Source organism: Lontra canadensis, unplaced genomic scaffold, assembly GCF_010015895.1.
Source record: "Lontra canadensis isolate GAN:19392208 unplaced genomic scaffold, GSC_riverotter_1.0 scaffold97, whole genome shotgun sequence".
Lineage (NCBI taxonomy): Eukaryota > Metazoa > Chordata > Mammalia > Carnivora > Mustelidae > Lontra > Lontra canadensis.
In genome coordinates this window covers 6,185,200-6,202,252 of record NW_022631091.1, presented here as the reverse complement: position 1 = coordinate 6,202,252, position 17,053 = coordinate 6,185,200, and the positions used below count along the sequence as shown (strand labels likewise).

The 17,053-nt window shown below is 44.3% G+C and overlaps 1 protein-coding gene across 4 annotated transcripts in view; it reads right to left on the bottom strand.

The window, feature by feature from the left end:
- The window catches only part of AFDN (afadin, adherens junction formation factor), a 129,553-nt gene that overhangs the window by 92,053 nt on the left and 20,447 nt on the right, over positions 1–17,053 (bottom strand). For 2 of the 4 annotated variants that reach the window (XM_032837254.1, XM_032837257.1), the window contains exons 2-3: positions 4,685–4,880; positions 1,378–1,493 (exon numbers count right to left, since the gene is read on the bottom strand). In XM_032837254.1, the coding sequence (XP_032693145.1) occupies positions 1,378–1,493; positions 4,685–4,880 (312 nt within the window). The remainder of the gene's footprint in view (positions 1–1,377; positions 1,494–4,684; positions 4,881–17,053) is intronic. The other 2 variants (XM_032837256.1, XM_032837255.1) reach the window with 1 other exon arrangement.

Here is a 17,053-nt window from a genome sequence, read left to right as displayed (position 1 = left end):
AAAAAGGAAATAATGTTTAAATCATTATCTACTTCGTATTTAACTTCAAAACAAATGTTAAGCATACTGTAAGAAGCTGACTTTTTTAGAGCAAAATTATTAAGTACTGTTTTTGCTAAGACTTCCAATTTCTTTGCCAGATCTTATTTATCGGCTTGTTAATTCTTAATTCACAACATGGTCTGCTAGCAGATGACAAAGAGGCTTTTTTTGGGAGGGGGGAATAATTAATAGGCTGGTAAAGAATCAAGAAAAGCACGAAAGAATGGTTACTGTATTGGGAAATAAACTACCTTCTGTTTTATCTAAGTTAGCATTTCCATTTTCCTTGCTAGCCACTTCAGCATTGTCCTAACCCTCATAAGAGCTCTCATGCACATGGAAGAGGATCTCTGGCCCACTGCAAGGCACATCAGCTGAAATCAGGGGGCAGGAATGAAATAAAACATGGACCAAAAGAAAAAAAAAAGAGAGAGAGAGAGAGAAAGATGTCCGTTATTCCTTTATATGAATTTGCTACAAATGCCAAACCACTGAAGCATGTAACAAGTAAGGCCGAGAACAGAGTCCGTGTATCTAACACTCTTCTGCACAGAACACCGACATCACGGAAATAAAAGTAGAAAGTCTCTGTTTCCAGAGTGAACAATGACACTCTTTCCCAATCTGTTGAGGAAAATGATTAAACAGAAGATTTTTTTCAAAATATCCTTGACTTTTGCATTTGTTAAATACTGAATTCTAGTGTAAGGTGCCACTTGATTTGACACAGAGATGACAGCCGTTTTAGAGTCTTGTCTGTGTTTTGTAGTGCTCCGCAGAAGAACAGCGGCACAGGAACCCCCATCTCCCGACCCCTGAGAGAGTTTCAGCATCACTGCATGACCTCAGCCCAGAAAGTCTGCTAATTTCTAATCTTACACAGGGTATGAAAAAGGTTGAAAATGTGCCCTATTAAGTTGTATCTGAAAAATCCACGCATAATATGTTATTAAAGTTCTATTTTCCCTTATGATTCTTATTAAAACATATTCTGACTTTCTAATTTGGTAAAAAGCCTGGGGCTGATTACTTGATCATTCAATCTCTTAATAAAAAAAGCTTTCATAATGCTTCTTTGCAAAAGTAAACAGCAATATTGGGGATTATTTAGCAAAACAGGATGAAACAGAGAGAAGTAGGAGTCCTTTCCATTTGCTTACTGGGAGAAGGGCAAAAAAGTCATTTAGGAAAAGCAGCAGACGGGACAGGTCAGTGGAGTCCTCCCATTATCGTGAATCTGTCATTCACCATGGTCAGACCTGGACCCAGGATGCGGTCCGCATGGGACACAGCCAGCAGGGGACGTGGCCAGCACGGGACGCGGAGGGACCCTACCTTAGGAGGAAGGGCATCATTCTCATTCTTAAGAACAAATCTGCCCTCTCGATCATCTTTATTCCAATTCAACTGAACAACAAGGGGCTTCTCATCTATATCCAATCTTCTTTCTTCTTCAAATCATGAAATGAAAAAAAATTAAGTCATGGTTATTCACCGGCACCAGCTAATACAACATTCTCATATATGTTTAATTTATTACTATGCTAATCCCAATTAGCATATGTTAATCAGCACAACAAAGCTACCTAATGCTAATACAATATTCTCATATGCGTTTAAATTAAGATGTAAAATACTTTATTACCACAAGTACTTACTAACAGGCTGAAATGTCATTTAAACTGTTACGTGCTAGTTTTACTTACTTACTATTTTGTTGCCACTGTAATATATACTACCATGTACCCAGTGCCAAACATTGACCAGGGCTAATGTCCTTATGACATTTAGAATCCAACTGGGAAAATAAAAGAAATATACACAAACTAGGGGGAAAAAAAGTATATAGGGCTTTGCTATCAGCCTAATTCTGTAAATCAAATTGTCTCATATATGCAATTGGAAAATAAAGAAACAGTTTTAACATAACACAGGAGTTCAGTCAACCTGTGAGATTCCCTTCTCACATGAGTCTTAGTGACTGCTGTACTCTTCTTTCTATCCCTCATCTCCCAAGCTCACCAGGTCCAGCCCTCACAGCACCTCCCACCAGGAAACCACCATCCCATGTCCTCGTCGGGGTGAAGTGCTAGGGTTCAAATACTCCTCGCTTGCTAGGCATGTACTGGTCAGGATGGTGACGGAGTGGGCATCCTGAGGGCCCGGCACACCTTGGCCGCTTAGTAGAAGCCTACAGCTGGCAAAGAGCATCCACGTAACTGTAGAATGTCCACACTGAGGGCGGCAAACACAGGAGGTGGAGGCCAGCTGGAGAACCACCATGGTTAAAGGAAGCAGGAATGAACGGGACAAATTTAAAGGATAAAAAGACTTACTCAGGCTTTTAGTAAATACTGTTTATAAACAGCAATGTTAATTATAGGAATACAGAAATAACAAATTCTAATTTATTATTTTATGAACTGAAAATATGAGAAATGAAAGAGCAATAAATTAGGGCATGGATGAAGTTTGAAATTCCTGCTACAAACCAAAATTACCAAGTTCTTCTTGTTGCAAAATTTGTACTAGATCAAAATCCTTCACAGTGTATTTTTAGAGAAATAACTTTCAGAACAACTAAGTTGAAATTGTAACAGTAAAAATAAAACCAAGGGTGGGGTATTCTAAAGAACGTGAGCCTACTTATCAAGTGTAAACGCAGTCAGTCAGGGTCCTACTGCAACTTTATAACTTTAAAAATCTCTTTCTGCCTTAGTGGGTCTCACACCGTTGTTTTTAACGGCAGAACTCTGTTTAATTTCCCTGTTGATTTCACGTAAGGAATCCTGAAACACAGAAAGGAGAGGAGCGGAGTCTCACGGACAGCGGGGTGCGGCTCGGGGCCTGGGCTTCCGCACGCTGGACCTTCGGTTTGCAGGCACGAGGCGAGGGGCCCTCGGAAACATCAGGGAAACGAGGTGCACTGGGTGGGCGCTGCAGGCACTGCTAGCCGCAGGCAGCCCCTCGTCCACACCAGACCGCCTCGCCCCCTCTGCTAGCGCCACGGCAGGGTCAAAGCAGGAGTTCCGTGGTGCCGGACAAACCAGCGCTGCCCCAGACCCACGTGGACAGGCAATGAGGACACACAAACCCATCAGGGATGAAAATTTTAGTCTTCCCTGCATTTTACATGCACAATTTTTTCAAACATCTATCTAGTTGTTATTAGAGTATAAATACTTATTAACTTGTCTGAACTGAACTACTCAGTAAAAGGAAATGTTACGTATTTCCTTTGACCCCCAGGTGCTACTGAAAATCAATGACACCCTCCGGGCCCCCTGATCTGAAAACGGAGAACAAGCACACGAGGGCTCTCCCTGCACGGTAGGCACAGGTGCAGCCGGCTGTGATGAGCACCACGTGTGCAGGGACAGAGTCAGCCCGTCCCAGCAGCTCACCTCCGGGCGTGGGCGGCTTCCCCGCCTTCTCCAGACACCTTTATTGGGCACGCACCCCCTTACAGGGAAGACAGTTTACTTTTTAATTAAAGGAAATTTAAAAGAAACTTCATCAAAATCATTCCATTTTTAGATCTCAAATTTCAATCTTACGTATTATCCCAAACACTTCATTTGGTGAATTTCAAATGACCAAAAATTAAAAACACAAAAAGGTCTGAAAGTGAGAGTTATTTTCTTCTCGATAACCTGGTTATAAGGATTCCGAGGTAAAGGAAAAACTCAACCTCAGAAAAACCATCCAGAGGAAGTACCCTCTGTTGTGAGATCTAGCTTTGGCACCATCTGCATGTAGGATGCCCTCATGACGTCACCAGAGTAGTAAATGAGCCTGGCCCACCTGACATCCTACTAGAGAAAAGAGTGTGTGGTCATACCCAAATTGCACACAGTACGAAAGTGTTCCCCGAATTCCGCATGTACACAGAAAACTGTACTTTTGAAGCTGAGACAACTTATGTTCAAAGAGGGCTCGGGGATGGACTTGAACAGGTGCCACATTCCGGTCCGGATGGAACGTAGTCTTTCGCGCGCTCACTGAGAGCTGCCTTTTTTATAGGTGACTCAATACTTCCGAAGGACTCATAAAACTTTTAGAGATTTTCACATTTCTAATCAGTCTAACTTAAAATTGCTGCTTGATATAGATACATAGGATATTTTCAGAAACTTTAAACTTAATTAAAAACAAGGAGAAATTACTATCTACCTAAGACAATTTCTTCAAGATGCCCTAATTATCCCCAAAGAAGAATGAAAATATACTGCCTCACATTAGAAAATACTCATTTTTGTAAGACTGATGACTCATACTCACATAACGTCTATTGGGGTTAAAATGAACTGTCATATTATATATAATCTGCACGTAAGAGTTCCAAGAACCACAGCTCCAGAAGCAAGCAGCGTCCTGCGTCACCGGTGCGCGGGCGACACCTCGGGCTGCCGAAATTTTAATGAGGACACACCACGCTACATATCCCTGCTGACCCAGCGCCTGCACGCTACCTTCCCGCGGGGTCTCACACGGACATTTTGCAGACACGCCACACTGTGCCTGCCCCTCCAGAAAGAGAAGCTCCCGCGGGAAAGTAGGCTGTGACCAGACCGCCCCATGGACCAACAACGCGTCTGGGGAGCTGGGGAGCCCCCACCACTGCCCCAATGTGCGCACGGACCTCCACTGACGTGCACTTCATAGAGGGAGTACTTGGGGGACGATAGCATCCGCATGTCAGGCCGGAATTTCTCCGCCAGTGTCTCGATGACATCCTGGGTGGTAGCAGTACTAGACACCCGAATGCATTTCGTTGCAAAGTTTCCAGCAGCTTTATCTTGAAAATAAAATCTCATCACTCCATGGAACTCCAAATCCTAAAAGAAAACAAAAAGATACGATTTTGGAAAAATAACATTCTAAACTCCTCGGCCACCCTCACTGCCCCCAGCGCGACTGAGGTCCACAGGCTCATCGGTTCCTCCCACCATCGCCCGCCACGCCAGCCCAACCAGTCATCCACCTTCGACATACACCAAGGATCCAGCCACAGTCTCGTTCAAAGCAAGTCAGAGGATGTCACTCCTTCCCGTTACTCCTGGCAACGACCGTCCTACAGGCTCAAAGCCCATCACAAGTTAAGTTTTGCTCTAATTCCTCCCAATCTATTTGCTGATTCTTCACTAATAATTATGACCTAATAACTGCAATAGTTATGGGATAGTAAAATGTGGCTAACTGTATAAACCATATAAAAAGTAAAGAAGAAAATGAACACTGACATATATTTCTAACCCCAAAGCTTTACTATGCTTGCTCAGACCCTGTCAGATCACTAGGCAGTCAGTCCTACCCACTTCCCACTGCCCCAGGGAAATACAGGGTAAGTTAACATGTGTGTAAAAAGAAACACACACACACACACACACACACCATTGAAGCACAGATCTTGGGTTGAAATAGGGCCACTGATTATGGGGGTGACACTGAAAAAGCTTTATCAGTTAGCAAAATGGGTACTAACAGCCCTGCTCCGGTCTCTCAAAAATCCTATAAACTGCGTCTTTGTACAGCTCAGTTCAGGTGGCAAAGAAAGTCAAACAACATCCTTTTGGGAGGTTTGTCTTTTACTCTGGCAACCCTGGACCTCCATGAAGTAACAATACCTGTGGAAGACGCCCCTGAACTGTAACCACGTCTGTCAGCACAGCACCGTACCACTGTGACCAGCACCGTGAGATGCCGCTGAGCTGTGACCGTGCGTGTCAGCACGGCACCGTACCACTGTGACCAGCACTGTAAGCACAACATTCCCGGTATTAACAACAGCTCCTGCGTGCCAAGTACGTCCTATACTTCCTCGATGCCAAGAGCTGTCCGAACGCTTTCCCCTGCAGAGCTTCCCCAGCTCTCCTTTGCTGGCTGGCCCCTCCCCTCGCCCGTCCCCTGGCCTGTCCCTCTCAACATCCACATGTTTCCACTTAAGGTTACACTCTCCCTATCCACCCCCCCTCAGGTTATCCTAAGACGGCAGAGGAGGAAACAAGAATTACTCTACACCTTTAGTTGAATAAATTTAGGTCTCTATGGGAGTCCTACTGCGATCCCAGGATTCTGATGCTATCATCACCACTACCACTCTGAAATCACCTTTAGATTACACTAACGGTCTCAAACATTAACTGGCAAAACTACCCTGGCTCCTCCCATGCCTCATGCTTCATAGATGAAGTTGAACCAAAAAGGCAAAGTAGCCTCCCCCTTGATCATTTTGCTAACACAGTAATCTTCCATCATTGGCGGCACGACTAAGCCAGGTGCGCTTAGACAAGAAAACACCACTTTCTCTGGTAACTGTCCACGAACACCTCCAAGCTACCAGATGTCAAAGATCGGGGAGCGAATGCCCAACTGGGCAAGTACACAGAGGAAACCATCAAGAATGAATCTGGTACCACAAGCATGAAAAAGGGGAGACCCCTCAACCACCCTCATGAAAATGCCTTATGTACAGATTACTACCGTTTTTAACAGGAAACTACAAATACAAAATCTGTTATTAATGTGGTTTTGCTACTGATCTCACATAAAATGTTGAGATAAAAGGAAAAAAAGGAACAAACCCAAGGGCAGAGATCCAAAAAGCAACAGCATGTCTACAGAGAAATAGTATTTCTGTTGATGTTTTTAAAAAAACAAATCTCCAGGTTCTACAGCGAGCCTAAATAAAGCAGCCTACTAAAACTACCTTTGATTTCATTTGCACTAGATAAATGTTAATAAATAATAACTTAGTTTGCCCGGTTACCTCATTATCACACAGAATACTTGAGTATAGCTATTACTAGAATAACACCTGAATAAATTAATACATTAGCACTGTTTAATTATTCAAAAAATAAGTTTGGCCTGTGTGACTAAGTCCACAGAATTTTATCAGACCTGAGAAGATTGATAAAATCAAGTTCCTGAACCTCAAAGATCAAACCAACTGTAATAATAACTAATAGATATTAGTTATAATGTAACTAATAATAACTAACATATATTAAGAGCTACCGTGTGCCAGATACTAAGAGTTCAGCATTTAATTCCTCGAACATGAATTAGGTACTGTTATCATCCCAACTTTATAGGGGCTACGAAACAAGGTCCACGGAGGTTTTACGTCTGTCTGAACTCAGATCAAACAGCTTGCCAAGGAGCAGGGCTGAGACACAGACAGCATGAGCTGTCCCCTGAAACCGCACCTCTTACACCACCATGCCCTAACCCTCCTTCAAGACGCTTCATCTTCTAGAGGAAGATGGGTATGAACGTCTTCCGTTTCTTTACAACACATAGAAGAGGGGTTCCAGAAGAACAGTGAAGAGAAAGAATTCTGACACTCAGAGGGGTCAATAACTTGCCACAACCCCCGCCTAGACAGATCTGGCATCCGGATACAAGCATCTCAAAGCTCACTCTGGGCTCGGAGGCGAGGCTCACACTGTGCGCGGTGCCTGATGAATTTCTCTATTAGCCTGTGAGCCTGCACGCTGCGGGGTGCGAGGGACACCTGGAGTTTGCAGCAGGGCAGAAATGAGTTGGCTTTTCAACTTAATAGCTGTGTCTTTGAGTGAGCTCTCTGATATGCATGTGAGCTCCAATTTCCTTGATTATAAAATACAAATAAGCTTGTTTTGAGGAGTAAACTATATAAGGAATGAGCAATCAGCACTCCCACTAGACAGAAGCTTTCCTGAGGGGCCTCTGATTCATTGTTCTAGGCCCTCCCTCAGTCGCTAGTACATTGCTTCACACATAAAAATAACAACAAATTTGAGTCAAAACTTCCAATAACAATATCCGACTCTTCCAGCTGTGGTTTGTCTGTTCTGAACTGATAAGGGCTCTGGGACAAAACTTTCAATCTGTAATAAGCAGCCATGAAGTTTCAATGACAGGCTAACAGTTACAATTGTACAAAGACAAATGCTTCCTTAACGAAGTCCTTACACAAGCTACCCAAAAGACAGTAATATTTAAAACTAAAAAACACTGTTGTAGGTCCTCCAATACCTAAATGTACTGCCCACTTGCTAGCAGCATATTTTCAGGAAGACACTTGAGTTTGGAGCAGCCAGGCCAGTAACTGGGGTACACCAGGGTAAGCACTACCATCAGCTCCCGCAGCCACCATGTGCCAAGGGCAGTAATCTAGAGGCAGAAGATACAATGTATCACCTGTTATCCTTTCCTTACAGGTTATTTTTTCCTGGCAGGAAAACAAGTTTCTTTCTTCCCTAAAGGTGTATACTTACCTTTGTATAAACTTCTCCCTAAGAAATATCACCACAAGGATTATTACAATGGAAATGGAACACTCCTTGGGGTGGACTTAATGACAACCCAGAAACAAAACTATTTTAATATTTATCAGAAAGAACAGACCAAAAGCAACGACCACCCCAAACCGCAGAAGGCTGTATAATCAATTACTAGAGAGCCAATGCAAAGAACTAAGGGTTAAAGGTGGAGATTCACTTTGAAGTATTTTACCAATATCTTAATCAATGAAACTGATCATCAATTCGCCCTCCCCAAACCAGTAAAAACTCACCAGGGCAATCCTACATCTCCTTTGGCCCAAAGTACTCAGAAGCATTGGTTCTAAAGCCAACCGGCGGGCAGTGCTAGTCCCTCCCTCTCACTGTGACCGGCACTCGTGCGAAGCCACTTCCAGCCGCTGACAGAACACACTGCTTTATTACACACAGAAAATTCATTCCTAACGCTGGTGCTTCCAAAAATAGGTGCAAATGTTAAGAAAAAATACGGCTGTGCCTCAAAACACACACACATTATTACTACATAAATTGATCAACTAGACAAGAGCCATCTGAGTGATAATAATTTAGGTAGAAGATGGAAAAAATACTTGAATATGGGTTTTTGGAATCTTACTTATATAAACACTGTTTCTTAAACACCAGTACTTCAAGGATACTCTTCAAAATTATATGCATTTCAGGAAAGCTTACAGTAAGTAACAACTGTAAAAGGACATCCTGGCCGGGCTCATGCTTACTCCTCCCATGGCATTCATTCCCAGTGGGGCCCTTTCCCTGCCCTTCCGGCCTACTCCCCATGCCCGTGGGAGGGGGGCTCCTAAGAAACCCTACGTTTTCTTTTAAAAATATTATCTGTGTATTTCTTACCAAGTAGAATTCCCATCCAGTGCTACGTCAGTTGCAGGTGGAGCATGTAACAGCTGAGCTACACAAGTTCTCAGGCTCACGCCGCCGGGGTCCTCTTAGCCCTCACTTCACCTAGTTCTCCCGCCCCCGCCACCAGCTTGTTCTCCGTATTAAGTCAGTTTGTCCCCCTTCTCTTTGCTTATTCACCCTTTTCCTTTTCTGTTTAAAAGATTCTAAGTCACGTCTGCACCCGATGGTGGGCTCTAACAACCAAGACGGAGAGTTGTAGGCTCTGCCCACAGAGCCGGGCCGGCGCCCCCATTCTGTTTCTAATGGCACTAACTACAGCACCCTGTGAATGGTACCTTACAAGGTTTCTGTAAAAATTAAGTCAATGCGTTTGATTTATACTGAACCCCCTTCAGATAACTACAGAGCACAGACTAAGAGTTTCCTCTTGGGGCACCTGGGTGGCTCAGTGGGTTAAGCATCTGCCCTCAGCGCATGGCACGATCTCAGGGTCCTGGCATCGAGCCCCACATTGGGCAACCTGCTCAGTGGGGGGAGGGGTGCGGGGTCTGGCTCATGTGTGCGTGCTTGCTCTCAAGCAAATACATAAAAATCTTAAAAAAAAAAAAAAAAAAAAAAAAAAAAGCTTCCTCTCTTCACCTCCAAACCCAGCTCTACAGAACTGCTGCAGAATCTGTTTCCTCTTCCGTGAGAAAGGACTTGCACAGGGCACCGCTGCTCTGTGGGTAGGAATGCAAACGGGCATACAATCACGTGAGAGCACGCCTCTCTGACCCCGCAGTCATATTTTTAGAATAAAATAATTCAAATATCTTTTGTCTGAAAATAAATTTGTAATCTGTTACATACCACAGTGTCCCCCTGTTCAAGTGTGAGCCAACTACTTTACCTCTAACATCTTGATGCCAGTTCAGCAAAGATGAGAAAAACCAAGTTTACTGAATAGGGGGAAAGTTATCTTTCAGGTGGAAAGCAAGTTTTCCGGATTAAAACACACAGACAGACACACACACCCTCAAAGACAACAAAGCACATCTCCCACTCTACAAACTCCTTAACAAAAACCCAGCCGGTGCACAAACACCTTCACACACTGTGCTCCAGCTGTCGCCCACCGGAGAGCACAGCGTGCTGCGAGAAGCAGGAGGCCGTCCGGTATCGGAGACACTCAGCGCTGCTGCCTGCAGGGACTTCTTACCGTCGTCCGCCCCCGTGGCTAACACTTTTGAGCCCGGACTCTGCCAACCATCACTGTGAGCTAAACCTGCGTTCCGCTGCGAGACCCTAAAGGAATCAGCAATCTACCCAGTTCCTAAGTCCGCATCATGGGGGGTGAGGGGGAGGCATCAAAAGATGAAGGTTTTCCCCATGGTACTGTTAGAATTTTTAAGTCTCCAATGGCTACCACACATACACACACTGTGGACTCAAACAAGACCAGTTAGACGATGCACTGAACCACCTGACAGGAGAGCGATCAGCATATGCATGATCAAAGACTATGTCTACATTTCGGTGTATATTTCGGTGTAATCTTTAAGTGTATTCGCGTAACAGATATACAAAAACAACCCTAAATGCCACCAATCTGGTGTAGAGGTTAAAATCAACTTTGCCGAAGATTCTTTGGAAGTCTAGTAAAGCCCATCAATCTGCTCTCAGAATGAAAATTTTAAATGCATTAAATAAAATACAAAAGATTACAAAGGAAACAATTACATTAAAACACAATTATTAAAATAATTTTGGGGGCACCTGGGTGGTTCACATAGTTAAGCATGTGCCATGGGCTCAAGTCATGATCCCAGGGTCCTGGGAGCAGGGAGCCTGCCTTCTCCCTCTGCCTGCTGCTCTGCTGCTCCCCCTCCTTGTACTCTCTGTCAAATAAATAAATAAAACTTAATTTTTAAAAAAATACGTAAATTTTAAAGACCATAATATAGTAAAAATTAGTGCATCTTTATTAACACACTAAATAAACTTCAGAGTTGATTAATAGAACCCTAATTTTGAAGTAGATGTGAGTATAATCTCATTAATGAAGAAAATGATAAATTTTAGGTAGAGGTTAATAAGAATTTATTTGCTAGCAATAAAGATATAATCACCTCATCCATGTCCAAAGAGCCCGTGATGTCCATTCTTGGACGTCAAGTCAAGAAGGCCCACGGCAACCCCAGTGCGGGCAAACTCGCTGGCCCCGCACGACGCTCTCTCTCTGCACCGCTCAACAGCACGAGGGGTGGCTTTACCCCAAAGCAAACACATCTCTGGTAGCTTCACCAGTTGGGCTTATTTTACCCTTTGGTATTATTTAGGCCTATATTCAAACGGTGGTTTATGAATGATCATTTCTCCCCCATTACTAATGAAATGGTATACAGGAGAACAGACTTCTACTGGGTACAATGGCCTCTGGGTAAGGAAATGGGGTAAGTAGCAGCTCATGGAATCTTAATTCCAGTTTCTGCTGTGTATACCCTGGACTACAAGGTAAAATGCAATTCTTTGTCTTATTATAGGGGACAGTTAAACCAATTTAGTTTGAGAACCGTTTTTTTGAACTTAGCACCATGACATCTGGGACTGGACAGTCCTGCACTGTGGGAGGTGTGCTATGCACTGGGATGCTGAGAGCGCCCAGCTTCTGTCACCTGGACGCCAGAAGCTCCCACCCACCTGTGAAACCAAAACCATCTCCAGACATCTGCATACGTCCTCCAGGGACAACACGGTGCCTGCAGAGAACTGTGGGTTTAGAACAAGTCTAGTCCCTCTCCAGAGTAGCCTTCTAATTCTAGTTCCTCCAACTGTTCTCTTTCCTGCGACAAAATTCCAAATCCACTTACTCTGTCCACGTCTCTCCTGAACACATTTGTGTGCTATCCACCCGGCCTGATCCCATTTCCAGAACTCATCATCAGGACTCCCAACATGTAGTTCTGATCAAGTCCGATACTGCTGTTTCTAACACCACACCTGTAATGAATGCAATGTAAGATTACATTAGCTTTTTGCTTATTGCCTAATATTGTTGATTCTCATGGAGAGTCCAGTAAATTTAAATTCCCGAGTCATCTGCATGCCAGTTACCAATGAGTAACATTTCTCCAGCATGGCGCTAAACTTGGAGCTAATCAGCCTTTGAGTACAACTGGCTCCTCATTCATCTAACAGTACTTAGACCCAGATCATCAACACAACAATACAAAGAAACAAGAATACTGCTGAATTCCTTGATGAAGTCCAGACACAATACGGCTGACACATTTCCTTGATCTACAAACCTGGTAACCTTACTGTCTCTCCCACACATGTGCACACACAAAATGCCATGTTCTCTCTGCTGAGCCGTGACGGCCCCTATGAATGAGATTACACGGCGTCCCTAATCCCAAAACAGCGCCCCTTGCAGTCTGGCACAGTCATGGGGAACATTTCCATGAACAGTTTTAAGTTCCCCCTCCCACAGTGCCCACATGTTCAGGTTACACGGTGGTTTTAAAGTTTTTACTATATAACAAACATCTTTATGGAAATACATATTTAAGAAATTATATACTAGAATATAAATGTATATCATTCAGCAACTAAAGAAACGTCAACAAATTTGACCACATAAATCTTCATTTGGAGGACAAAAAGCACACAATAGGGTACGTGTAATGACAAGTGACAAACTCGGGGAAAAAGCATTTCCAACTAACATAGCAGAAAAGAAATATAATCTTTCTGATGTAGAAAGAGTTCCTGGGGGGCTACAGGGACCATGGGGCTTCGGACCACCGTGAAGATGAGTCAGAAACACTGGGAGCTGAGCGTACTCACGCTCAGCCCAGATGACGCTGGCCAACAGCTCTCCCCTCAACAAGGGCCATGGGGAAAACAACACCGCCGCCCTGATGCTGGGCTTCCACATGAAGAGCACGGAAGACTGAAGGTGAACCCCTGGGCTATGGGCAGCCAGTGGTCCCTGCGGTCCTCCTGGTGGAACTGGCAGGGGACAGCGGCGGCCGCCGGTTCAGCCAGACGGCCGGCAGGCGCTCCACAGTCTGTGCTGGAAAAGCCTGGCTGGAGCAGCGCTCCTCACCCCGCCAACGAGCAGGACCTGCCTGGGCGCTGTTCCCTAACGCCAGCCATGAGGCCTGGCAGCCGGGCTCTACCCACAGACAGCACGGGTGCACTGGGGAGATCCTCCTACCTGGTCCTGAATGGCTTCCGGGGGACCTTTCCGGGCACATCCAGATGCCCCTTCCCTCGCAGCCCAGCGCCCCACTGCAGCACCCACTGAGCACCACCCACGGGGGCACGGGAGCCCACAGGCCTGACGCTCCCTGCTGTACCCCGTCCCAGCCACGCTGCCTGTGCTGGGGGTGGGTACACAGCCACTCTGTGGCCCGGGGGGCTGGCCCTCCTGCTACCACGGCTGTGCGCCTTGGCCTTGGCTTGGCTCTGAGAATAATCCCTTCCTTGCTTCCTCCCCCCATAAGTAAATAATAAATAAAAAATAAGAGTTCCTAAAATTTGAGAAGAAAAACACCAATAACTCACTTGAAAAAAATGAGCCGAAAACCATCCAGAAACTACAGACAGCTCAGAAAAGAGGGAAACAGGACTCAAGTATCAGAAAGGACCAACAAGCTCACCCACGACAAAATGACTTCAAATAAAGTATGATAAGATGCCGTTTCTCAACAGTCACACTGGTAAAAACCTGAAAATTTAACAACATACTCTATTTTGGGTGGTGGCCAAAAAAAAATAAAAAAGGTACCTACTCAAGGAGCAGAGTGTGGCAATATTAGGCAAAGTGAGCCTGACACGCCGCCCCGCTTCCGCGGCTCTACCCCAGCTGTGCCAGCACAGACGGGGGGCCTGAGCGCCCCACCGGCCCGGCTGCGCAGGCGTGAGTGTGCGCAGGACCCAGCGCAGGGCACCGGCAGGGGAAAGGCTGCTGCTCTCGGGCAACGCTGCCACTGGCAGGCAGGAGGAAGAGCTCTTTCCATGGGGACGCAGCCCGGTCAGCGGGAAGAAGCAAGGAGTAGGACGGGCGCACAGCAGGCCTGTTCCACGCGGAAGCGCAGGAAGCACAAACATGCACGCGCTCCGTCACATCTGCAAGAAGAAGCCAGGAGGGCAGTGGAGCCTCTGCACCCGAGACTGACCACAGCTTCAGCTGCGGAGCCGCCTGATTATTTTCAATAACAAAATGAAATTTTAACAAAAAATAATCACTAAAATTTTAAAACAAACTGAAATTAATGTCTACCAGTATACAGGGTGGTTACATTACTATACAGAAAAAATATTTTTTTCAAGTAATGTTAGAAAATAGTATTTTGACTTTACATCCCTGGTAGACTCTAAGCACAAATATCTTGCAAAGAAACATTAATCTTCACTCACAAGTCCTACTGCTAATAGCAACACCGGTGTTATGTGTGATACAGAACGATTTGATAGAATAAAGCAAACAAGTCATCGTGTTAATATAGTTATAAAACAAGATTTCAATTTAAGAGAAGGAGATAAAATTTTTTTAAAAATCAAAGAAATTAAGTAAAAACCCTGTAAGGCCAAATCTAAACAGGTAACACCAGCAGAAATTCATGGATTCTCCCCCCCACAAAAAGTTAAGTGTCTCCTAGTTCTTCCCATGCAGAGACCTTGAAGCAAAAGATAAGCTCCAAAAAATAAGCATGTGTAGCATAGAGACTACGATCCGAACTAACACTCTCCACTAAAAGGCAAAAAGGCATCAGGGCTCCTTGGAGAAATGGCTGAACTCGGGTATATGTCAGAAAATGGACAAGATGAGTTTGGTACATTTTGTTATGCTAGAAAAAAAGGAAGTTCTCAAAAACTAACTGGCTCATTCAAGAGAACCTTCGAGCCAACCAAAAGGTGCACCTGGCCAAATCTGGGGTCATCTGAGCGCCGGCCAGAATAACGATTACAAGTGACAGAAACATGGAGCACATAAAAATACAGCAGCACTGTATTTTTATGTGCTGCCAAGGGCAGCCACGCTGGGGAAGCAGCGCAGGTGCCTGCACTGAGGTGAGGACGGAGGAGAGGTCGCATACACGGGCACGATGCAACAGGAGCCACAAGAAAGATGAATTCTTGCCATTTGCGACGACCTAGATGGATCTACAGAGTACGGTGCTAAGTGAAAGAAGTCAGAGAAAGACAAGTACCACAGGATTTCACTTGTATGTGAAATTTAAGAAACAAAACAAAATAACAACAACAACAACAAAAAAAAAACCCCACAAAGGAAAAGGGAAGGGGAGAGAGAGAGAGACCAAAAATCAGAGTCTTCACGGTAGAGAATGAACTGATGGACATCAGGGGAAGTGGGTGAGGGGATGCGGGGGAAGGTGACGGGGTTAAAGAGGACACTTATGAAGGGGTGCCTGGCTAGCTCAGTTGGTGGAACACATGCCTTTTCGTCTCCAGGTTGTTGAATTCAAGCCCCACGATGGATGTAGAGATTACTTAAAAAAAAAAAAAAAAAAAAATCTTAAAAAAAAGCACTTATCATGATGAGCACTGTGTAATGCACAGAACTGCTGAGTCACTATACTGTCTACCTGAAGCTAATACAACCCTGTATGTTAACTATACTGGAATTTAAATAAAAGGCTTATTTTAGAAAAATGAAAAAAAAAATTCTCACATTCATGATAGTAAAGAAAACCAAGCAAGCCAAAAACAAAATCATAATCACTGTCACCACTGCAGGTAACTAGGGCACCAATTCCTTGGCCTGGAAATAAGCAATTAAAGCGAAAGAACTCAGAAACTTGGCTTTCCTTAACTTACATGCAGAAAATTTGTTTCTATTTTTTAAAGAAAAATTCCAGTCACTCAGTGTGACAGAAGTGATAGAATTAGAATATCACAATTTTTAAGGCCTCCTTGATTAGGCACAGGTCTACTATGCTGCAAATCTGCCCTGGAGGGTCAGTGGGACAGGCCCCCTCCTGCCCTGCAGCCAGTGGGAGGCCACAGCCCACAAACAGCAGCTACTGAACCAAGCGTTCTTATCAAATAGTTGGATCTGAAGCCAATGCGGCTTTAAAGCCATGGAAACAAGTCAAATGCCACCACCATCCTTGGAAACAAAAAAGGGAAGTCCAGAATGGGGATATTCTCTAGGAAAATTTAGCCAGTTTTTTCCAGCATGGCCAGTTGGAGAGGGGTGGGAATGCTCCAGCTTAAAAAGAGACATAAGCTAACTAAATATGACGTGTGGACCCTGTTTGCATCCTGACTCCGATAAATTAACTGTAAGAACAGTTTTTCCGAGAGACCGGGAAATCTGACACAGGTTAGATATTAGAGAACAGTAAGAAAATACGGTTAACTTTGTTGGCAGCATTACTGCATTATGGTTAGATTTTTTGGGATACACACTGAAGTAGAAGAAAACCACGTCAGCTTTCAGGATTTGCTTTAAAAATAGTTGGCTAAAATAACAAAAACTAATGCACTAAGAACGATGAAATTTTGAGGGCGCCTGGGTGGCCTCAGGTGGCTGAACGTCTGCGGTTGGCTCAGGTCAAGATGCCAGGACCCTGGGATCCAGCCTGCATCGGGCTCCCTGCTCAGCGGGGAGCCTGCTTCTCCCTCTGCCTTCGGCTTCTCCACCCCCTGCTCGTGCTCTCTCTCACTTACTCTCTTTCAAATAAATAAAATCTTAAGAAACAAAAGAAGAACAACGAAATCTTGAAAATTTTTAAGTCATGGGGATGAATATAAAGGAGTCTCATCTATTTAATTTCCTTATTAAAAGTGTTTAATATAAAAATAAATTATAATTACAAACTTATTAT